At 47.9% G+C, this 23,673-nt stretch overlaps 8 protein-coding genes across 8 annotated transcripts; 4 read left to right on the plus strand and 4 right to left on the minus strand.

The window, feature by feature from the left end:
- Positions 1–125: 125 nt before the first annotated feature.
- Positions 126–3,894, minus strand: N7478_002871 (uncharacterized protein; the record flags this gene model as incomplete). Its single annotated transcript, XM_056919085.1, has 5 exons — positions 126–2,498; positions 2,557–3,173; positions 3,259–3,582; positions 3,675–3,798; positions 3,889–3,894. The coding sequence occupies 5 exons, from the start codon at positions 3,892–3,894 to the stop codon at positions 126–128; spliced, it is 3,444 nt and encodes a 1,147-aa protein (XP_056782243.1).
- A 330-nt stretch (positions 3,895–4,224) lies between these two features.
- On the plus strand, positions 4,225–6,646 carry N7478_002872 (RIX1/PELP1 family protein; the record flags this gene model as incomplete). The annotated part of the gene is made up of 2 exons (XM_056919086.1): positions 4,225–4,557; positions 4,658–6,646. 2 exons carry the CDS (start codon positions 4,225–4,227, stop codon positions 6,644–6,646), a joined length of 2,322 nt encoding a protein of 773 aa, XP_056782244.1.
- A 143-nt stretch (positions 6,647–6,789) lies between these two features.
- On the minus strand, positions 6,790–8,352 carry N7478_002873 (wax synthase family protein; the record flags this gene model as incomplete). Its single annotated transcript, XM_056919087.1, has 1 exon — positions 6,790–8,352. The coding sequence occupies one exon, from the start codon at positions 8,350–8,352 to the stop codon at positions 6,790–6,792; it is 1,563 nt and encodes a 520-aa protein (XP_056782245.1).
- Positions 8,353–9,086: 734 nt separating this feature from the next.
- Positions 9,087–11,983, plus strand: N7478_002874 (DEAD/DEAH box helicase; the record flags this gene model as incomplete). The annotated part of the gene is made up of 3 exons (XM_056919088.1): positions 9,087–9,354; positions 9,411–9,598; positions 9,656–11,983. 3 exons carry the CDS (start codon positions 9,087–9,089, stop codon positions 11,981–11,983), a joined length of 2,784 nt encoding a protein of 927 aa, XP_056782246.1.
- A 501-nt stretch (positions 11,984–12,484) lies between these two features.
- Positions 12,485–13,309, plus strand: N7478_002875 (uncharacterized protein; the record flags this gene model as incomplete). Its single annotated transcript, XM_056919089.1, has 1 exon — positions 12,485–13,309. The coding sequence occupies one exon, from the start codon at positions 12,485–12,487 to the stop codon at positions 13,307–13,309; it is 825 nt and encodes a 274-aa protein (XP_056782247.1).
- Positions 13,310–13,719: 410 nt separating this feature from the next.
- On the minus strand, positions 13,720–19,224 carry N7478_002876 (putative SNF2 family helicase/ATPase; the record flags this gene model as incomplete). The annotated part of the gene is made up of 2 exons (XM_056919090.1): positions 13,720–16,411; positions 16,475–19,224. The coding sequence occupies 2 exons, from the start codon at positions 19,222–19,224 to the stop codon at positions 13,720–13,722; spliced, it is 5,442 nt and encodes a 1,813-aa protein (XP_056782248.1).
- A 554-nt stretch (positions 19,225–19,778) lies between these two features.
- Positions 19,779–21,372, plus strand: N7478_002877 (glutathione synthase; the record flags this gene model as incomplete). The annotated part of the gene is made up of 2 exons (XM_056919091.1): positions 19,779–20,080; positions 20,142–21,372. The coding sequence occupies 2 exons, from the start codon at positions 19,779–19,781 to the stop codon at positions 21,370–21,372; spliced, it is 1,533 nt and encodes a 510-aa protein (XP_056782249.1).
- A 218-nt stretch (positions 21,373–21,590) lies between these two features.
- Positions 21,591–23,321, minus strand: N7478_002878 (MFS transporter; the record flags this gene model as incomplete). Its single annotated transcript, XM_056919092.1, has 3 exons — positions 21,591–21,885; positions 21,931–22,369; positions 22,421–23,321. 3 exons carry the CDS (start codon positions 23,319–23,321, stop codon positions 21,591–21,593), a joined length of 1,635 nt encoding a protein of 544 aa, XP_056782250.1.
- Positions 23,322–23,673: the final 352 nt, after the last annotated feature.

Here is a 23,673-nt window from a genome sequence, read left to right on the forward strand (position 1 = left end):
GTAAGGACTTGGTATCTCGGATATTGAAGATGAAAACGGGGGAATCAAGCGCGACTGGTCCGAGAGAAATCAACTAGATACAAGAAAGATATTACATTAAACATCGCTGCCCATTTTTAAATCCCTCAGAGCACATATAGACCAGAGCTAATGTTAGACCAGTGTCGGATTGGCCGACGGTCTTCAAGCTCAATGCACCACCAGAGAACCTCCTTCAGTTTCTCGATCTGGTCACCAGCCTCGTAAGCGCGAGACAGGGCGTACCAGGCCTCGGAGTTGTCCCACGAGCTGCCAAGCTTAGTCAGCACCGACAAAAGTCCGTAGGCACGATCGCGAGCAGCAAGGCGATGAAGGTGCTTCGGGTCAACTTCGTGAGGCGACTCGGATACTGAGACAGGTGTTGGGATTTCAGCCACCTCGGGGGTCTTGAGCTCATCAGCCGAAATGGCACGGGCGGCCTTCAACTTGTCACTATCAGATAAAAGGGAGAGACGGGAGACATTGATGTCCACGTCTGTTTTTGCCGACTCGGGTGCAAGCTTTTGGTCCCAAATATCCAGAAGGAGATTTGCAAGTGCAATAGTTGCTATTGGGTGTTCTGGATGGCGGAGGAGTGCATCTTCGTAGTATTTCATAGCCTGGTGAGGCTTTCCCAAGGCCTGACATAGGAGTCCCTCTTCGGTATAGACCTCCGCCCAGAGTTCCTCCGGGCTCTTGGCAGCAGTCCAACCTCGTGAGCTGAGATGACGAGCCGAAGACTCCTCGGTTGAGGCTAAGGCTTCCATCCGCGTAGTTTGCTTTAATGCTTCCTCACAGGCCTCACGTGCGTCATCGAATAAAGATGCTCGGCGGTAGAGTCCAGCGATGATTAACCAGATTTTGACGAGCAAAGCGAGTGCATGTTTCTTAGATTGAATGGTAGAAAATGTGGTGGTGGCGTTTGTAGGCGAATCGAATCTATGACAAGAGGGAAGTCTAAGATCTTGCCGCGGGGGTTGATCCTCATGGCCAACGGGTTGCGGTTGCAACTGGTGGTGCACATTATGAGCAATTGGCTGAAGAGGCTGGTTGGCAAGAGGGGATTGGGAGTAATCCCGAAGCACCGGTGTAGAGTTTCCAGACACTGCAATGCCCACCTCATCTTCGCGGGGCGTAGATGAATCTTGACCTCGTGATCTATCAGGTCTATGGGAACTGCCGCTTCTCTTTCTTAACTTTTTGGAGTCTGATCGTCCAAGCCTTGGACTCTGATCAGGGTCTTCGTCCGTCACTTGGATCTCTGGGGCGTCGGAAGAGTGGCCGTTTGGAAGCGATGGGACTGGTGGCACTGCAGATTGCGAGCTCGTCGATCGATCGGCATGGCGTTCAGGTAGTTGGGATGCCCGGTTTCGATGGAAGATACTGCTGCGGAAGCTCTTGGTCGTGCCTGCAGAACTCTTTGGTGGGACCAGATGATCTGACTTCTTTGGACCTTCTTCGAGCTCCAGCTCATGGAAGAGATTGCCGAAGAGACCAAGTAGCTGTTCACTCTGGTTGACAGCGGCCTCGGGACCTTCTAGGACTTCGGTGAATGCGAGCTGTGTAATGCGAGTTTGGAGAATACGCTCCTTCTCCCGACCCTGCAATCGGCTGATTAGAGAGCGCTTTGTGCCCCCAGGCCCATTTTGGGAATGTCTTGATGAACGTCGCTCGCGATGAGCTTTGGGGAAAATATCTGCGGGGAAATGCTCAAACGCTGCCTCACATGATCGCTCAGCGATGTCAAACTCTTGCTTGGCACTAAGCAACAATGCGAGAAGATGCCATAGCGGCACAAGATCTCGCTGTTTAGAAAGGTCCTCGGCCACAGGAGACGAGTTGTGTGAAGCTAGAGCGGACTTTGCATAATCGATAGCGCTATCCAGATCTCTGTTTTCAGCCAACGTAAGGGCCAGTGTATATAGAGAAGCGAAACTAGTCTCTTGACCGAGCTCAGGGTCAATACTTTTCTCCAAGTACTCAATTGCTTCACTCCGGATCTCGTCTCGGGCCTCATTAAGGGGGGTGTAGCTAGCCCAATTGGCGAGACCAACCCCGATCGCTCGGTAGGATATTGCTAGTACGGCGACAGGGATATCTGGAGAATTGGTACAGTTAGGACCATGTGAAAGTAGGAGCTTCCCGTTGCTCTGACCCTCTGTTTGACTTGTCACCTGGCTATCGGTATACTCTCTGATAAGTTCCGTCAAATTCTTGGCTTTCTCTGCTTCCTCGTAGGACCCCAAAGAGCTCAATAAAATGATACCCTCGGACAGCGTTTGTAACAAAATCTCATCCTTCTCTAGTTCTCCGTATTCGGCCGACTTCTTAGCTCGCTCTTTGGCGCCAGTGACAATCTCGATGTAAGAATCCAGTGCCCGCATAGCAAGGTCGAACTCTGCCAGCGCCGAGTGGACATGGAATAGTCGTCTTAAAATCAGGTGCGAATGGTATGTTTTTGTTGCCGCGCGGTATAGAATCTGTAATTTCGGGTAAGCTCCCCGACATGAAACCAGAGCTGTTGGATACTATACTTACATCAAGGACATTGCGACCCACGACAGCTTGACCTCCATCACCGAGATCATTGTCCTGCCACTGAGGGCCGCATAATACCTCCCAGTTGCCAATCACTTGCTCTATCCATTCTTCAACCTGTGAGTTGTCGGAGCTAGCAGTGGGAAACTTGACCTCCCTGAGAAGGTTGCCCTCACAGATGGCCTCAACTCGACGCAATTCACTAGCAAGCTGCGGGCGGCCTGGCCCATCGTGTGGAGATGGGTAGGCCAAGGCATCCTGGAGTACAATTGTAAGGAAGAGATAATAAGACTTCCAGATCGATGTACGTGAGGGTTGGCCTGGAGCACCTGCATATGCAGCCTTGGGAGAGCCAGCGCCCCCCTTGACCGCAGGATGCACAGACCACAGCCTAAACAGCCGAAGTGCAATCTCCACGTGTCTTGGATCTGAGTATGGTGTGGCCGTGCCGGCTTCTTCGCTGGCCATCACAGCTCCCTTCCCAAGTAGTGTCTCGGTCCAGCTCAGAAACTGGGAATTGGCATTGGTGGTGAGCTTGCCGTTACTGAGCCACGGGATTAAGGCTGCGAAAGTCTCCAAAGTTTCACCAATGCTTGCAACTGTTGACTGCGCAGAGCCTAAAATCAAGAATCAAATATCAGCTGGTTAGTCATATTACACCGGAGGGGATACAGAGTCCAATATCTGTGGAAGCCGGCCTACCCTTAATATAACATCCCTTGACCAAACAGACCTCAGTCCACATAGATAGGTCATGTCCTTCGTTCAAGAGAGCATCAATAGTGCCTGTGAAGTCCTTAGGAAGTCGACTGGCCGCTAAACCCGGCTCATTAAGAGTCCAATGGATCCATCCTAGGCATACACGAGCCTGTACGATCTCCTGCGGGGTGCCGTCATTGTTCTCAATCGTTGTCAACAAAGCGGGAATCAGTTCAGGCAAATTAGGCGTAGATGCGGATTCGGTAGTTGTCTTTTGCTGCAAATATGCTACGACTCGAGATTCGGCAGTTGCAGTTTGAATGACACCTATTGATCGGGAAGAGGGAGATCTCCGAGTTAGCGCGCAAGCCACCGACGCGGGGAGGAACAACTTCTCATATGTCCGCAAGTTAACGTACAAGTTCGGTTCGGGGCGTGCTTGGTGACCTTTCGGATCAATTCAGGGACTTCTTCCCATTTCCCTTGGGCCCGCGCCTGGTCCAAGGCCACGATGTAGCGTTGTCCCTTCTCGGCATTGCCTCCCTAGCGCGGCGCGTCAGCATACGTTTCTCGAGGTCAGGAGTGCCAACGTCGGTGTATTTTGACACCTCCGAGGCGATTAACCAGACTCACCGCCATGATGTCAGGGTGGTAGGATGAATGCGCTGAAGAAGATGCAAGAGGGACAATCCCATGCAGCGCTGGAGATGAACGGGGCCGGAGAATGATCTGCCCCAGGGGGGTTGGAAAGTGGAGGCCTTTGCGTATTGCTTTGGTATGTAATTTTACCCGAGGCCCGCAGTCTCTCTTCCAAGGTTGTTTAATGTTCACATTCTTGTATCCGGTCCCAATCATGTGGGTCCGAGCTTCTTCCCCAATGGAAAAAAAAATCACCGATAAGAATTCCCACCTACAGTACTCTCTACATTCTCATTCTCCAACAATCAAAGGCTGGAAAAAGAAACCGAGATGTCGGCCACTACTTTGCGTGCGGTTACGCATCGATTGACCACCACTCCGGTCGAGCAATTGCCATCAATTGCTTCGTTTCTTGCAACCTCATTAACTGATTGCGCCGAGCTTCTATCTGCTCCTCAAGCCCAAAAACAAGGCAAATCAGAAACCGACCATGCAGTGCAGATCCACAAGTTGAAGACTCGCTTGGCGAGCTTGTTGCAGGACCGCAGTATTGAGGGTCGATGGACTGCTGTGGTATTGGCCAAGGCCACTGTTGAAGCCGGTCAATGGGAAATTTTACGCGGTTACGAACCAATCGTGCGCAGCTTGATTAGTATTCTAGCGGTATGGGCATTCCTCTAAAACGTGGATATATATATTCATTCGAATCTAGATCTGGATCTAGACCTTTGGTTCAAATTTTTGACATATCTGCTTTCTCTAGAAACCCGATCCAATCTCCACACGAAAGTTGGCTTTGATCACATTGACCCGCATATTTCACCTCACATACCAGTACCCGACACTGGTCCGAGAAATCACTACCCCTCACCTGCCAGGTTTCATCACTGCCGCCCTCAATCTGGTCTCAGTGTTGGTGAAGCTACCTTCGGGGTCGACCCGGAAGGCCAAGCCCAACACCCCATTCATGGAGATTGTGCTTCAGGTCTGCTTGGAATTGGTTCCTCGCCATGCGACAATTTTCCGCCCATTTGGGTCTCAGCTGCGATCCCTACTGACCGAGATTCTCGGCTCCTCTTCGATGTACTTCCCAGACCCAGTGATGGATGCCGCGGAGCAACTCTTTGCGTCCCTGCATAAGTGTGCGCCAAAGGACAAGGCTGGATCTGGCTGGACTGAAGATTGTAAATCAACGGTTCTTTCCATCCACCGAACAGCCGATTGTGTTTTCCGCGCCGTGGTAGAGCAGTGGGAGTCAGTCGACGGAAATCTGGTTTTCACTCGACAGAATTATAGCAATGAGTTGGCCGATGATGGTACTGATGCCTTGGGGCTTCCAGGTTGGAAGGGTGTTCATGCTGGAACTGATAGGTTAATAATCCTTCTGCGCATATTGTCAAACTTTGTTGCCATGCCATCTGCAGCTGCTGTCGCCCTCCCCATCGGTTCCATTCTCGACCTTACATCTCGCCTCACGTCCGTAACCTCTCCCGCAGACGGAAGCCAATCAAGCGTTCAAGCCAATGCTCAAATTAGCCGCGATGAGCGCGAAATGCTCTGGGCTGAGCTGCCTCGCATCCATATTGCCTGCATGGACTTGCTTACACAGGTTATCAGTGTGTTGGAGACCAGCGCCACCCCTATTACGCAAAACATTGTCGACCAGATAAACTGGGTCTTCAAAAATGAAAAGACCAGCCGAAGTGTGCGTTTGGCTTCATATGATCTGCTTCGCGATTTGGTTGTGCTCAATGGGCCTGCCATGTCAAAGCAGAGTGTTGCAGCTATCGCAAATGTGCTGCGTGTCTGCTGCCATGATCTCTTACCCCCTACCGGTGACTCCAACTCACAAAATAAGCCTCAAACCGATTCCAAATCAAAGAAAAACAACCATACCATTGCAAATGCCGATTCATTCTTAAATCCCGATCTTCAAAAGAACCGCAAATCGCAAATATCTTCTCAATTTCCTGAACTCGAACGAGCGGCTTCGGGTCTCCTTCAGAGTGTGCTGACGTGCATTCCGTCGGAACACCTCGCCGCCTCGATTCGCACTGAAATCGATCGCACAATCATTCTAGTTGCCGATAAGGATGCCATGCTTGCCAGTGTTCTGAACCCCGTGCCGGCAATCAAGGGCCGAGCGGCGGGTGCTAGCATTATACCTTTCTTGGTACGAGGTTACGCGGACAAAATGGAAGTCGAGGCCTTGGTTCGTCCCAGGATGCCAGTCTTGATGACTGCCCCAGAACTCGATGGGTACGCCGAAGACGAAGACGAAGAAGAAACTGATGAAATGGCCGATGAGGCTTACAATGTTGCTCCCGGGACTACTGATTTCTTGAAGATTCCCACTCCGGCACCAGTTGAAACAAAAGCAGAGACTGCAGCTCTCCCAGTTCATCCACCAGTCCACAAGCGAACTTACGTTGAGGAATCAAGAATCCACACTCCTAGCCTGTCAGTTGCAGGTGACAAGGAGGTCACACAAAGCAAAAAGGCTCGGTTTGAAGAAACTGTCTCTAGTAGTGTGATTCAACCATCATCGGCACAACAAGCCTCTGATGTGTCTCTGCCTCAAAGCGCTGCTCCAGTTGTGCAGAAGCAGACTAAGGTTATCTCTCAAACCTCAGTTGCCTCAGCGGCGCCTCCTTCTGAGGATGACAGTGGAGACGAGCTACCTACATTGAACATGGACTCCGATACTGATGATGACGATGACGATGATGAAGACGTCACGATGGAAGGTTGAATCTTTGTATAATTCCCAAAAAGTTTACAACCAAAAGCTTTGTATATTTCAATAGAATTCGCACCAGCACTTGAAGTTTATTATGTGTATAATTGTTTCTAGATATTTATGCACGTCTATGTGTATTCGTCTTTTAATAGGTTTCAAATAACCCGTACACCACTGCCCCAGTATGTTCCATCACTCCAATACGCAAACCAAGTTCCCTGCCAGCACCACCATCCTTGGCCATTCGCCAACCCAAAGCCACGGAGGGGACTAAATGGCACAGGTTCCATCAACCAGAGACCGCCCCGAGCAAAGTCATCTGCGATTAAACCTCCCGAAAGTAACAACCAGAAGAATACAATTGTAGCATTTGTTGTCCGTCGAAGCCACCGCGGCGTACTGCTCATGGGAGTCTTTGGGACAATCACTGCTTTGAAGGTATATTCAACAATGATGGCAAGACTCTGTAGAAAGAAAAACGAAAACGGCCCGGTGAGAGGCCGTGTCCCCTTGAACTGTGTATAACTTCCACAGGCATGCACAAAGCCACTAAGTGCGAATCCGATAACAATATAAGTGACTCTTTTGACATCGGATTTTGTTCCCCAGGAAGTTGGAAGTAAAGATAAAACCCATCGTGCCGTCGCTGTGAACCCGTATCGAAAGAGTTGATGCCACCATTGGCCCCAAGCACCTGCCAGTCCATGATCAAGCGTTGGCGAGAAAAAAGGACCGAAGCTATCGGCATATAGCCATGCTGAATCTAAAGGCGCGCCAGTTAACTTACGGGATGCATTTGGGAATGCTAACGACAGCCCAAGGAAGCATATGGGATTGAACGAGGTAACGAAGTTGAGCGCAATATATACACCCATGCAACTGAAAAAGCAGTGATAGAAGCGAACCCCCAAGGGAATGGATGCGAGGAAAGAGAAAGGTAGTGGCGGTACTACATCTACCTCGACTGTACCTCGAAAGTAGGGATCCCTCATCATGATAACTTTGAGAGCGTCGAGGATAAGATATGATGTGAGACATGTTCGGAATGCTCTCCGAAGACGAACTTTGGCAGTGAGACAAGATGCGTCATTCTCTATACGATGGTGTTTTGAGAGAAAACCAGATTTCAGCTGTTCATTGACTGTCTTAGGAATTGGGCCTAGACGCGGAGCACGCCAGTTCCATTCTGGACCGCGGAGGTTGAATAAAAGCCCAGCGCACCACTCAATCCGATGTGTAAATTTAGATGGATAAGCTTGCCAGTAAAACTGGGCATGATTATCTACATCAGAATGCATGGTATTCGCTCGTGACGAGATTTCTCTCCCTGGTTTAAGGCCGGGGCCATCTATATCGGTTGTAGTTCGTTCAATGCGCTGAAAGTCACGCTCCACATCAGAGAACACGAACAAGGTAGCACTCCATATCAGCCACCAAGCAACAAGCATGCCAATCATATAGCCATTTCCGCCAAGCAGAGCTCTATTGGTACGGAGTGCCTCAATCCCATATGCTAAATTCAGTGCAAGAACCAACCGCCTGAAATATTGGCCACCTTGGCGTTTGGGAATAAGCAAGGCGACCCATGGTAGGAAATTGAAGGAAACCACATGGTAAAGAAACAATGGCTTGAAAACCCCCTGTTTAAGCAAGACGTGTAGCTCGGATTCGTTCTTTTCGGTGAGATATCTAGAGAAGCTAGTGCGGGGATCAGCCATTGCGGAGAAGTGCCACTAGGCCCGGGAGTTTGACTGCTACACGCTAAGCATATATGTATATAAGGCGTGCGGTCGTTGGAGGAGTTGATGGTATTTCTTAAAGAAAAGGGGTTCCATAGAATGAGTGCAAAGCACCAATCATCAAAAACTAGCAGAAAAAGCAAAAAGGCGAGTTGAATCAAGTTCAACTTTGAGATAAGTTGTGTTACATCCACGTGACCATGCGTTTTGGCAGCGGCGAATTTGATAAGTGCATCCACATTGGGCTTAGCGTTGTAACTGTATTTACCAAGCAGAAGACCGTGGATCTCAGCGGTGGAAATGCACCTCTTACTTTTAATGTACTAGCAGCGAAATTTTAATACTGGGAAGAGACAAATGATGAGTACTGTATATATTATATCACTAGAAGATCTCATATATGGATTCAACCTATTCAATGTGTCCCAATTGCTAGGTGATTGACAATGATGTGGTGTTTTCGAGGCTATCAGAAATACATGCATTGTAATGCAATGACGCACTAAGCTCAATTAAGGTAGGTAGAGTTATCCCACCGCGTCCGCGTGGGTTGGCTCTATCCATTTCTCCTTATTTCTCCTCTTGCTTCATCCACATTCCGATGACGTTGAATACTCGATTTGAGAGTGATCGGAGTTCCAATTGCATAAAATCATTTTTAGCACCCGATAGCTGAATTTCCAAAGTTGAACTCGGTGCAACTACCGTCCATCATGACGCAATATCCCAAAAAACGGAAGTCTGATATCGATACTGTCGATTTGAAAGGAGATGATGCAGGTCGCCCATCGAAAGCAAATCGAACAACTCCCTACTTGGACCCACAGAATGTTAGCACGGGCCAGAGATTTGGCGAGAGTGCTGATTACATTCCATTAACTCAAGTTACTGGCGCAGACGAGGACGATGCTGAGGCTGAAGAGCTTGTTCAAGGAACCCAGGGCGCAGATGAGTCTTCAATGTCCAGTAATATGCACTACGGTGAGTTTTGATTGATTATATATATGTGGAACATGGGCTGAGATTTTTATTACTAGGTACCTTGGACACCAAGATTGTGGGATGCCGCTTCTACACTGGAATTGCGACTCCCGGAGAACGTGTGATTTTGCAGCGAGACCCTCAAAACCCGTATGATCGCAATGCAATTCAAATCAACAATATCATGGGTGCACAGATCGGCCACATTCCAAGGGGGGTTGCTGAAAAGCTCGCTCGCTACATGGTATGTCTAACGACTTGCCCAATTAAGATATCAGCCGTTAACATTAAATTTATATAGGACTCTCGTGAACTTCTAGTTGAGGGAATCCTCACAGGCCCTAAGTCTTTCTTTGACTGTCCTGTGGCTTTGCCGTTATACGGCACACGTAACCCAGCTGAGCGGATCACGCTGAAAAACAAGATGAAGCAAGACAGACTCCCGCTTCGGGAATTCAACGATGCTGAGCGCAAAGAAAAGGCACGCATTAAAGCACTTATTGCTGCGAAGAAGGAGGCAGCGAAACAGGCTCGTGCGATGGCTCTCAAGAAAGCTGCAGCTGAATTTCAGGGCAATGAGGATTCAGTTTTTGCAAATCTCTCGGTTTCAACAGGCCTGGGTGACACCGAAGAAAGCTTTGAGGACCTGTTGAACGAGAGCAGCTATTTTAATCCCAGGGAAATAGGCCAGGTGGTAGAGAACTTCGGACAGAAGGAATCGGAAATGGCCAAGATGCCGATGGCTGATACTCCAGCTGGCCTTTCGACCGAATTACTTCCATACCAAAAACAAGGCCTTGCGTGGATGATCGCTCGCGAGTCCCCGTCACTTCCCTCGCCTGGATCCGACGCCGTTGTACAATTGTGGAAGAGAAATGGTGCTAAATTCACTAATGTTGCAACCAACTTTTCGACATCTACCCCGCCAAGCCTGGCCAGTGGTGGAATCCTTGCCGATGACATGGGTCTTGGAAAGACAATCCAAATAATATCTCTCATATTAGCAAATCCTACGCCTAGAACCTCGGATTCCTGCAAGGCGACATTGATTATTGCTCCTGTAGGTGTGATGAGTAATTGGAGAAACCAAATTCAAGACCATTGCCGGACCGAAACTATGCCTCGTGTTTTGATTTATCATGGATCTGGTAAAAAAGAGGCCGAAAAGCTGGCAGATTACGACGTGGTTATTACTAGCTACGGTGCCCTTGGCGTGGAGTACCAGCCAGAGGCCAAGAAACCCCCTGCAAAGGGTATTTACTCAATTCAGTGGCGGCGTGTTGTCCTTGATGAAGGTCATGGTATCCGAAATCCCCGAACAAAAGGCTCTCTCGCGGCCAACGCTCTCAAGGCGGACTCGCGCTGGGCACTGACCGGAACACCGATTATCAATTCACTTAAGGATTTGTACTCACAAGTACGCTTCTTGAAGCTGACGGGAGGATTGGAAGATCTTGGAATTTTCAATAGTGTCTTGATTCGCCCTCTAACCAATGGCAACCCCGAGGCTCGTTTGCTTCTCGAGGCATTGATGGGGACTATCTGTCTTCGACGGCGCAAAGATATGGAGTTTATCAATCTACGACTGCCGAAGCTTACTTCCCGCATTCTTCGTATCAAATTCAATGAGCACGAGCAAGAGAAATACCAGGCGTTTCAAGCCGAGGCAAAGGGCGCTTTGCTGGATTTCAAGGACAAGCAGGGGGGCTCAACTTACTCACACTTGTTGGAGGTTATTTTGCGTCTACGTCAAACCTGCAATCATTGGGCTCTCTGCAAAAAGCGTATCGACAAACTAATGGAAATGCTGGATAAACATAAAGTTGTGCCACTTACTCCTGAAAATATGAAAGCCTTGCAAGATATGCTTCAGATTCAAATCGAAAGCCAAGAGGTCTGTGCAATTTGTCTCGATAATTTTGATGCACCTGTCATAACTGCCTGTGCCCATTCTTTCTGCAAAGGCTGTATTGAACAGGTCATTGAACGCCAACATAAATGCCCTCTCTGCCGTGCCGATATCAATGATAATAGCACGCTCGTTTCGCCTGCAGCAGAACTAGGTGAAGATACAGAAACTGTTGAAGCAGACCCTTCAAAGCCGAGCAGCAAGATCGAGGCATTGATGAAGGTTCTTACTGCGCAGGGCCAAGCTCCTGATACCAAGACAGTGGTTTTCAGCCAGTGGACTTCTTTCCTCGACCTTGTGGAACCCCATCTGGCGCAGCGTGGGATCAACTTCGTCCGTGTCGATGGCAAGATGAGCTCCACAAATCGTGATAATTCGATCAATCGCTTTTCCACCGAGCCAACTTGCATGGTTCTCCTTGCTAGTCTCAGTGTTTGTAGCGTTGGACTCAATCTAGTTGCTGCTAATCAAGCCATCCTTGCCGACAGCTGGTGGGCTCCAGCCATCGAAGATCAAGCCCTGGATCGAGTCTACCGACTAGGGCAAAAGCGAGAAACCAATGTCTGGCGATTGATTATGGAAAACACCATCGAGGAGCGAGTGCTCGATATCCAGGGACGAAAACGCGAACTCATGCTGACTGCATTCCGGGAGACTGGTAAAAAGAAGGCAGAAGATCGAGCAACCCGTGTGGCCGACCTCGAGTCCCTTTTGACCTAAATTTCGGGGCAATTCTGATATGTAGAGTCCCTTGTTTCATTTACTTTTTGTGGGTTCCGGTGGCGTTTCAGATAGACTACTACGAATATCCGGCGCAGATCTAGGTGCAGGCACAGGTGGCGGTTGTGTGATGCTGCCTCAATTTTGGCTTGTTCGTGTGTATCTGGCGATTTCGGAATGTTTCTTTGCTTCCAACCTTGGAATCTTTACTCCTGTACCTATTCGTATTCTTCTGGATATCCTTTCATCCGGAATGTAGATCCCCCTCATCAAACTCTATGAACTCCTCCTTCTCCAATTGGAATCAACCGTTAGGATCTCCGTGACGAACTCTATTTCGTTCCTCAACCATGGAATTCTCCCCCGGAATCGGACCTCAACCCCGACCACCTTAACTTAACCACCCCGAAAAATGCTAGCATTCACCAACCATGCACGACTCCAGCACAAACTAAAAATTTCATTCGCAAGACCCTCGAATCCCAAATATGCACATGCAGAATGGTCAACTGCGAAGCACCAGTCGATGGCATCGTCGGCGCATATACGGGTAACAGTTTCGCCGTCCAAGCCTCTATCGCCAGTCTCCTCGGATGTGCCCTCTACAGCGCCCTAGAACTAATAGTCCTGATCTTCTCTATATTCAACATCTACCGCGGCCTATACTTCTGGAGCCTACTTATCGCCGCATCTTTAGGTGTCATCCCCGATGCACTTGGCCTAATCCTGAAATACTTCGAGCTCGCCCCGATATGGGTCCCTGTAACCCTTTCCACGGCCGGTTGGGCCATAATGGTAACCGGGCAATCGCTCGTGTTATACTCGCGACTACATCTTGTTATGTTTAACAGGACAGTTCTGCATTGTGTCCTGGGAATGATCATTTTCAATGCGATCGCGATGCAGATTCCACAGATCATTGCGTCATACGGTGCTGTGTATGCGTGTCATACGAAGTTCACGGTTTTTTTCAATGTGTGGGAGAAGGTCCAATTGACAGTCTTTTTTGTTCAAGAGATTATTATTTCTGGGTGTTTTATTGTACAGACTATTCGGTTGTTGTCGACTTATCCGAATCGTTCGAAGAGGAGGACCAATATCATGTATCAGTTGTTGGCGATTAATACCGCTATTGTTTTGATGGATATTGCACTTTTGACTTTGCAGTTTATGGGGCTTTTTATTACGCAGACTGTGTTGAAGTGTTTTTTCTATACTGTGAAGTTGAAGCTGGAGATCGCTGTTTTGTCAAGATTGGCTTCGTTCGTGAAGTCGCAAAGCGATCAGGGGTCTTCAGGTTTAAGTCATTTACAGCAGCATTCATGAACAAATTATTAGCTGTATAAGGCAAATTCTATATCTTATTTGTTTACAAAATTTGAAGCCTTTGCTTTACGTATAGTGACAGACCTATGGCGCATATTTTTTATATCAAGGTTGTCGTATCGTATACAACCGATGCTGCCATCTACTGTTCACAACCTCAGGGCTCCGCGATTAAACCGTCTTGGAAGATTCTTAAAACAAAATTCGAAATTTTCTTATTCATACACGTAAACTAAAGATTAGATCCCTCATGGGATTCGTACTTCTAAGGCTAGAGATTTTATTGAGAATATGGTTTTGGTTTGAGAGACTAAAAGAAGTAAGAGGGGTATCACAACAGAATCAAGCAAAAACGCCTAAGAAAAATGAAGAATGCTGGAATATCACATTCATTCAACGTGGCAACGATATTACGCCGCTGGCACTTCCGACAACTGTCGGTTTGGTTGGTTGTTGGCTGATGGACTTGTTGGGGCGGGATTATCGATATCAGCAGATGCGACGGTGTTGGAAGAGGAGGCACGTCTCCTCTGTCCTTCCTTTAAGGGGGACGGATGTGGGGTTTCACGGGTAGATGCTGGCCGAGCAATGTTATCATTTGAACCGTCGGTCATCATGTTTGCTCCAGGATAGAAAGGACCTCCGAAGCTGTGCATGACTTCGGGCGGGGAATAAGTGCTTTCATCCATTGGACTCCCGAAGCTAGGGATTATTTCAGGCGGAGAATAACTTCGTTCGAAAGATTGAGACCGACCGACATTTTGTGGACGAATAGGACCCGTGGGGGCACTCATTGGGGAAATATTGGCGGTCGCGCTGTTAGTCCCAAAGTCGGATGTAAGGGGGTCAGTATCTTGTAGTTCAGGTACCGTGCTGGACAGGTTGTAATTCTCGGTTCCATATTGTGACATATATGTGGTTGTTGACTGCGGGAACTGGGACAAATACTCATTTTCAGCATAATATGGAAACTCCTGCTGAGGGCCTGTGGCGTTGGAGTCGTTAGCCTGTTGCTGTGGCAGAGCCCAACTTTCCCACTGAGCTCGGAATCCATCTGTTTGAATTTCAGCTTGCCTCGTTTGCCTTTCCAAGAGGCCTTGCTGAGAATCAAGGAATGAATTCACAAGGGATATTTGGGCATTGGGGTATTCATTTGGAGGGCGCTGGATCGGATTTTGCGGCTGGATTGGACCTGCATGTTGGGGCAGAGTAAGTTGCGATCCATTGGGAAGAATGGGTCTATCTGCAACCGATGGTTGAGGTTGCTGAGACCTTGCCATCTCATTCCAACGGAGCCGCGCAGCTTCCATAGCAGCTCGCTCTTCACGATCTCGTCTCTGTACCTCTAACATGTATCCTTGTGGGTCAGTGCGCCTGAGTTTGTCCAATGCTAGCCTGGAATCGACCTCTTTACGCTCTTGCTCAGTCAAACGATCATTTTCATCATCCTGCAGAGTCGACAAGGTGATCCCCAAAATACTCGCTGCATCATCGCTATTAATTATGTGATCCAAAACTGCAGGATCCTTGCCCAGGACATGCTGAAGTGAGTGCCGTTCTTTCTCCTTGACGAAGAAAAGATACTCGGTTTTCTTCTTTTCGCCCTCACGGAGAACATTTTTCTTATCCACCACACGGACAGAAAGCTGAGACTTGAATACAACCTTGTTGTGGATGACGTCCTCGAAAGTTCCAGCGGCCACAAACCGATAGACAAAGACTGGTTTCATCTGGCCCAAACGGTATGCGCGCCCGATCGCTTGTTCTTCCCATGTTGGATTGAACAAGAAGTCGAAAATGATAACGCGGTTAGCTCCAAACATATTCAACCCAAGTCCACCGGCTCGGGTAGAGATGAGCATGACTTGTGTATCATCATCGTCACGGTTGAATGATTTTGTCATTTGTTGCCTATAATAAGTTGGCGTTGATCCATCGATACGCTTATATGACGAATGCCGCTCTTTTAAAAAGGAATCAAGGTAATTGACGGTTGGTATGCTCTGAGTGAAAATCAGAACCTTGTCCCCGACCTTTTTTGACTCTTCGAGGATTCTTCCTAAAAGCACGGCTCTGTGGGACAAGCTGGGGTCTGATAGATTTGGCACCGTTTTGAAAATAGTCTCGATTTTTTGAAACAAGGAAGACGGAAGACCAGCTTCGGCAATCGAGTTGGGCATAAACGAGCTAGAGTCATCGTTTTGCTTTGTGCGATCTTTCAACTTTTCAAGAAATGGAACCGGATGATTGCAACACAGCTGCATGATGGCCAGCCACTGCCACAAAGTCGTGAGATTGCCATTGAACTTTGTCTCCTGGACAAACATGTTGTAAGCAGCCTTCTGAGTCTCCGTTAAGGGAACACGAAGAATGAACTCAGTTTTAGTAGGCAAATCAGATGCAATTGCTGAAATACTGGCCCGATTGACCTTTGGATCCATGATCATGTTCAACAGCTTCAGTGCAATAAGACCGGCTCTTCTTTGTGATCGAGTACTGTCGAGATACAGTCCTGCTTGGATTGGCTCTACAAATTTCTCCTTGAATGCACTGGATGTTTCCAGATAACCTGGTGCGATCCAATCAATCATTTGGAAATATTCCATCAGGTTATTCGCAAGAGGCGATCCGGTCATGGCAATGCGACTCGTGGTTTTAATACGCGAAGCCGCTTTTGAGATGGCTGAAACGCCACTCTTCAATCTATGAGCCTCATCAGCAACCACAATACTGGGTGTGGACAATAGTATGTTATCGACGATTTTCTGCTGCGATTCATCAAATGTGTTCGAAGAGTTGGAAGACATCAGTCGTCGAAACATGTCATAACTGAGGACGAGAATGCCGCCGTTGTTTTTCCAGGCTTCAAGGATAGCAAGTCTAGTCGGGGCATCCGTATAAAAATTGGGATTAATGTCATAGAAGGTGCCTAGGTAGTGATCGGGTGGTGCCCAAAACTCCAGCTCTTCTAGCCAGTTGTGTGACAGAGAGGACGGGCATAAGATAAGAGTCTGAGACTTGTGGAATTTTTGAGGTACTTGTGCCCGAATCTTAGGGTTTTGAGAAGCAGCAGCCTCCGCGATTGTAACTAAAAGAGATATTCTGCAGAAAGTTTCAAATGAGTAAGAATGGGCCTGACTGTTTTTTTTAATACCGAAGACTTACACTTGCATTGTCTTGCCTAGGCCCATGACATGTGCAAGCAAACACCCCTGCATGTTGTCGCCTTCGCAAAGTTCGCGCCACATGAATTGGATTCCCAGCAGTTGGTGTGGTTTAACAAATTCACCAATACCTGGATTGAGATAGAGTATCGGTTCTTTGAAAGAGACTACTTGTCCTGCTGGGTCACTGTTACTTAAACCTAGGCGCTCTCTATCTCTCCTAAAGGCCTCTCTTGCCCGGTCTTGTTTGGCTTTCCGATCTTGGGCAAACGATTGTGCATTGTTTTGCAGTTTGATGACATGCCGCCTTTTCCGTTTCAAGCGATCTGGGTCAGTAGAAGTCCGGTGCGAATGGTTCTCGAACCTGAAGTCGAAATTTGGAGATTTCACACTTGTTGATCGACGTCGTGAAGAATTAGGATTCCATTTATTGTAAGCGTGAACCAACGCTTTGAATTTGTGGTAGAAAATTTCAAACGTTGATTCAGCACCAGGCTTGATAGCCTTGAGCGCTTGATCCAGCAGATTTTCATCTATACCCGATGGGTCTAAGGTGACACAATGAAACCAAGACACAAATAATGCAGCAAGCCGCATGAAAAGCTTGCTGTCTTCTGGGTCCTTGTACTGCATCTCCCGCTTGTTCTGAATCATCGCTCTGATGGCTTCTTGGACCCCTTCGACGTAGAGTTCAGGAAACCATTTATCCAGGAACATACCGAAAGACTTGATCTCACTTGACCGCAATTGCATGACACTTTTTGCTAGCAGCTGGATACGATCTTTTGATTCCATGATCATTTCCATGGAAGTTCCATTCAGCAAATCAAAGAGTTCGGCATGTTCAATGTCGACGGGAGAATGTATTTCTTGCATAGGGGAACCGATTGATTCACAGTCACTGATGATAATTGGGCGAGCAAAAGAGCTCCTCCTTGAACTCGGCGAAGTTTTAGTAGACAGAGCCTCTGGGGGTCTAGGACGTGTCAAAGTGAGCTTGACGGGTGTTGTAGGGTTCAGAGGAGGCGTTTTGACCATAAGCTCCCTATCCACATTATCTGTTGGCGACACTGGATTGAGAGGTGGTGTCTTGATCAGTGTTTCAGCAATATCCTGGTCTTGCTGTTGTTGTATCGATCGGGATGAGCTAGATGGTCTAGCAGTAAAATTGGCTGCCGGGTCGATATCCATATCGAGAAGATCTTCTTCATCTTCATCATCCTGAATAAAAGCAGTGGGGGGAGCTTTCAGTGGAGGATTGGCATGGCGACTTTGGCCCATCTCAACAACTCGCTGCCGTTTTCTGAGACCATGTAGTGGTTCACTGTCGCTTGACGATGGAGAAGATCCTAGGCTGAAAGGAAACCCACGAGTAGGAGCAGGTTCGGGACGTAACTCTTTTGACTGGGCGCGGCTGTTTTCATTGCCTGAATAAATAGAGACAGATACTGTTTCATGGCCAAGGTCGACCTGCTCAATATCGGTCTGATCAAAATCGACTTCATCGGACGACATTTCCTCGTCAAGGGAATCATCGGTCAAGAACTCTGTCCCAGAATCCAACGTTTCATCATCACCTGAGTCAACCTCTCGTATTACTCGAGCTCGAGTATTGTTGACCCGATGAGGAATTTTCGACGGGCAAACGTCTGATTCCAGAGTAGCTAGCTTCCATTTGCCAAGACATCGATCGGATATTGTCGGATCCATGTTCTTGCAGGCTTTCTGTAGAGTCTGAGAGGATCTGTATTCGAAAGCCAAAATTCCCTCCTGCTGTTTCATAAGACGGCTCTCTAGATGCGCAATGTCGGCAGAGAAGCGATTCTTTTCACGTTCAAGATTATTGGATTGCCGAGAATGCATCCACATTTTTCGTGCCTTCGGAAGTTCCTTTGGAAGGGATTTTTGGCGCCATAGCTGTTCTTTTTCCGCAGTGTATTCGGCTATTAAAGCCTTGCACTGCTCTCGTGGGAGAATAGGCCTTGATATATCGAGACTCGGGTTATCCTGCACTATTGCACGATATGTCTCATTGTCAAGCTCACCTTCCGATTCGGACTCTCCATAAAGCGGGAGAGGACTGCTTGTGTCATCATCATCGTCATGATACTTTTGGGTCAAGTACTCCAGAAAATCTTCTTCTTTCTGAGTTCGCGCACCAGAAGGTGCTTTCTTGCCCAGCGTGGCAAGGATCTCTGGCGGTTGAAAGTTCCCACTTTGAGCTGCAAAGGTATTGCTCAATATGTCATTTCCAGAAGAATTGGATGTAATATCCGGCTGCACTAAGCTGGGGGCAATCCTCCGTTTGGGTTTCTGAGCATTATCGACAATGCTAGATTCCTGAACAGAAGGCCGCGAGGGAACGACGATGACAGGAGTCGTCGCCACTGGCACGAGTTTTGCATGATCAGTTTGAGTCCTATCTCTCACTTCTGGGGTTTCATTTTCATGATTGCTTCTCTGGGACGACTTGTATTTCGGAGATTTGTCTTGCAGCCACCGAACAGCTTTCATTAAGCTAATTCGGTGGCCATATGCTTTTACACCCATATCCTTCAGACCATCATTATCGACATGCATGAGAACCTCCCCACACATCTCATTGTCACGGAGTGTTGCTTCGAGCTTGGCTGAATCGGGGCGTGGAGTATTTGATGATTGTGCCCATGGTGCAGGTCCTGGGTGACAGAGAAAATGTACCACTTGATCCACTGACCAGTCAACTGGATCTGTCTTATCAGTAGTGGCCATTTTTCATTGCGGGGGGGCCTGTAGATGAATGAATTTGAGGTTTCTCACAACACTGCATGCTCCGATACTCACCAATTAATGGCCCCCAGTATGAACAATAAACTGCAAGGCTTGATGAACGTTGATACGGTAGCACAGCGTTGCGGAGATCAAATGGTACAGATGTATCGTAAATCAATCAGGGCACGGTGAGAGTCGAAGAGGACGCGACACAAGTAAAGGAAAAGTGAAGATGAATCAAGTTGCTACAAAAGCTATTCAGAGGGTGCTATATGCCGGCAGTACACATGAGCATAAAGGGCGGTATGATTTGATCTAAAGGCGGTGAGGACGGAGCACGAGGATGATGATACCGGAGGCGGAGAGAAAAGCGGTCGGCGGTCAGCTGTGCAATTTCAATGCGGAAACCAGTATTCTGCCGTATCTAAGGACATCACCCCGCTGCTGATAAATCAAATCAAATCGCATTATGCCCAGGTGGGGTGAACCTGAAGATCTATTCGAACAATTCCTCCAGTATCCTACACAGCTTGCTGCGGTCCATTTACGACACCATGGCCAATCCAATTTATGAGAACTATCCTCCTCAATTGACACCGGAGCAGAAAGAGTTCCTGGTCACGGCCACCAAAGATTGGGCTATTCAAAATGGCCTAGCTGTTCGACCGTCCCCTGCAATTCTCCCCGAGAGCGCAAACCCGAACCATGTCTTCGCTACGAATGCTCCCGTGACGCTTTTCCCAAGTCCTTTCCCACAGGCCTGCTTTAAGGAAGCCGAGGCGCTTCAAACCGTTTACAATCAACTTTATGCCGCGATAACGTGCAACGAAGAATGGCTGGGGAAGGTAATTGAAGAGTAGGATCTGCAAAGATAATTAGTTCTTGAGGTTTTCAAGCTAAGATTTATTCATCTATAGTTTGATTGACGTCGATGATTTTGTTGCCAATCTATGGAAGACTCACCTGGCTGTGAAGAAGGAAGGATATGTCCAGAATTTGTCTTTGGGTTTATACCGATCCGACTACATGGCTGATGTTACCCCGAACCAGCCTCCATCCCTGAAGCAGGTGGAATTCAACACAATTTCTTCTTCATTTGGCGGGCTTTCCTCGCTCGTAAAGTCGTTACATACCGAGCTATTAACATCACCGCCGAGCTACCCCCCTCATCCTCTCCTCCAATCTGGAACACCACCTGATAACACCGCCGTCGAGACTCTTTCTGGTGGGCTTGCTACAGCTCATAAGGCATACGGATCATCAAAGTCCTCCCCGGAGCTGCCATTATGTGTAATTTTTATTGTACAAGATGAAGAGCGAAACGTGTTTGACCAATTGGCCCTGCTGAAGCGACTGACTGGATTCCATAAGATTCCAACTTTTCGTGTGAAAAGCAGTCAGATCTTAAATGAGACCTCTATATCTACTTCCGAATCTTCTCGACCATTGATTTACCGACCTCCACACTCACCATCATCTGCCTTTGAAGTAACAACAGTTTATCTCCGTGCATACTATTCTCCCGATGAATACAAATCTAGCCGTGATTGGGAGGCCCGTACTCATTTGGAACGATCCGCGGCTATCAAGTGTCCTACAGTGCTTAATCAGCTGGCCGGTTGCAAGAAGATCCAACAGGTTCTGGCAGAACCCACAGGACCCGACCACCTAACGAGCTTTCTCAATGGTGTTGATTCTTCTATCATTGCTAGACTGCGTGAAACTTTCGCTCCGCAGTACGACCTCTCGACAAATGGTCAAGGACGTGATCTGGCTCTCAATGCCGAGACAGCCATGAAACATGTTCTGAAGCCGCAGCGAGAAGGCGGAGGAAACAACATCTATAAAGCAGACATTTCCGAATACCTTCGAAGTATCCCCGAGTCTGATTGGAAAGGCTGGGTCTTGATGGAACTTATTAATCCTGCGGAAAACGCTGAGAATGTCGCTCTGCGTAATGACGGTGAAGTTATTCGCGGAAATGTCATCTCTGAGCTAGGAATTTACGGCACTATTCTATGGAAAGACAACGGGGAAATCCTCCATAATGACCAGGGCGGGTGGTTGTTGCGAACAAAGGGCAAGGAAGTCAACGAGGGTGGAGTAGCCGCGGGCTTCTCTAGTTTAGATAGTGTTCTTCTTTACTAAGCAGGACTTTGCATAACTATCAAAAAGCTTAACATTGTAAATGACACTGAGATATCTATAAATTTACTGCTGCTTTTGAAAAAGAACCCCCCCCCCCCCCATCGTTATCGGTTGCATTGTTATAAGATCGATTACACTTTCCCAAGAATCAAAGCTTAAAGTTCAATCGCAGTTTGAAGACATTCCATCGCCGAACACTTCATTTGCTTCCAAAACCTTTACTCAGTGTCACTCGAAGACATTGGAGCCGTATTATCCACCACCCCGTCCTGTTTCTCTGGGTCATCCTTCTTTGCGGCGGCGGCTGCATTCATTTGGCCCAAGAGTGCCGCCATAATCTTGTCCGCCTCGGTAGCAAACTTGCAAACACTGCGAATCCGGGCTCCATACCTATAGAACAAAAATGGCACAGGCATGCATACAAGTGCCAAAAAAGCGGGAACAGAAGCAGCCCAATGGTATCCAAGATTTTCGAACATCTGAGTTGTAAACATAGGACTAAAGAGTGAGATCCTGGTTAGCGTCAGAGTAATTATAAACCAGGTTTTGATCACTCACAACGCGAATCCAAAAAGGGCTCGCAAAATAGCATTGGCAGCAAGCGAGGAAGCCGCAAATACAGTATATGCGTCCACGGTATAGTTGATCAAGCTGATAAAAAGAAGAACTTGTCCAATACCGAAGAAGGCAGTGCCGATGAGCGGTACTATCCAATGTATACTATCATAGATTGTCCAGGCAAACCAAAATAGACCAATTGGAAGCAATACTCCTCCAAGCATGGCAGACCAAAGGCGCTCTTCTGGTGGATGGCGTCCTCCGGCTTGAGTAAGAGTTTTCTTGTATCGCCCATCGAAGACAAGATATATGAAGAATGCAAGGATCTGGCCAATTAGAACACCCAAAAATGATAGTCCGCTTATTCCCTGAGACCAGTGGCGCGAGTTTTCGAAGACGATAGGGAAAGCTGCGAATTGCATGTACAAGATGCCATATACTGCACTGGTCAGCATAAGTCTAGTTTATAGTGTAGTTTCAGCTAGCTTACCGATCGCAGTATAAATCGACAGTAACAAAACAATTGGCTCAAAGAAAAGCAGCATCCAAGGTCGTACTAGAGCTACCCTCAGCACCTCCATCAAAGTCTTCGACCCTCTTTCAACTTCAAGCTTGCTCATGTATACGCTTGTCGTCATTTTAGACAACTTCGCAGCACGTCGCTGAAGAATACACGGCGCGTAAGTCTCAGGAACAAAGATAACACCAACGATCCACATCACGGCACAGAATATCACCCCCAAAGCATCCACCCATCGCCAACCCGCCGCTTGGCTAAGGAATCCACCACAGATAGGACCAAGGGTTGGACCCATAAAAGGCGCAGAGCAGAAAACAATAAGCGCCAGCCCGCGTTCCCGCGCAGAGAAAATATCCCCAATCACAGCGGCAGCATTGACGACAGCAGAAGCACCACAGCACCCGGCGAAGAATCGCAAAACAAGTAACGTTGTTATATTCTGCGAAGCGATAGAGCAGGCCCCGAAAATCGTACACAGCCCAAACGAAATAAGATAGATTACTTGGCGACCGAAGATCTCTGATAAAGGTGCCCATGACATTGGTCCAATAGCGAACCCAAGGACATATAGCGATACTGTAAGAATGGACACCTCCGTACCTGCATTCAAGTTGACCTCCACCTGCTGAATGGAGCCAGACATAACGGCCGACTCGAAGGATACAGCTAGTGTTCCGAAAGCCATAATTACGGTAATCCACCATTTCATTGGCTGGCTGAACAGCATAGGGTTGCGGGGATCCTCGGGGATAAAATCGACGGCATAAGGTTCATCGGGTATACCTTTGCCGGGATAGTCGTATCCAAGAATTTCTTCAGTGACGAGTGATCGCGAAGCCACTAGCCGAAAGACAGAAGGTTTGTTCGCCATTTCGAAAGATATAGATATTGACTTTGTGTAAATTGGTTTTGTTCTTCATGATGCCAGTATCGTGTTCGTTATTCTTCGAGATATATTGCTCCTGAAGGGGTTAGTGACCAAACCCCATGCTAGCAAGTGGCGGACTTAAGGACAATTTCCGTGGAGTCGATGAGCCGCAAGGATCAGGAGCTATGGTAGTGCTAAAAGGAGTTGGCGTCTTCATCTTGGTCCACTAGGAGCTGCTAGTTAAAAGAGTGCGAGCAAATCAAAATGGGTGGATGGGGTTCCACAGCGGAAGGGCCCGAGGCTTTAGAGATATTCCAAGGTTATCGCCGTGTGCACCGGAGATAAGCCGGACACA

This window comes from Penicillium angulare (genome assembly GCF_028827245.1).
Source record: "Penicillium angulare strain IBT 27051 chromosome Unknown utg000003l_segment0_segment0, whole genome shotgun sequence".
NCBI classification, from domain to species: domain Eukaryota; kingdom Fungi; phylum Ascomycota; class Eurotiomycetes; order Eurotiales; family Aspergillaceae; genus Penicillium; species Penicillium angulare.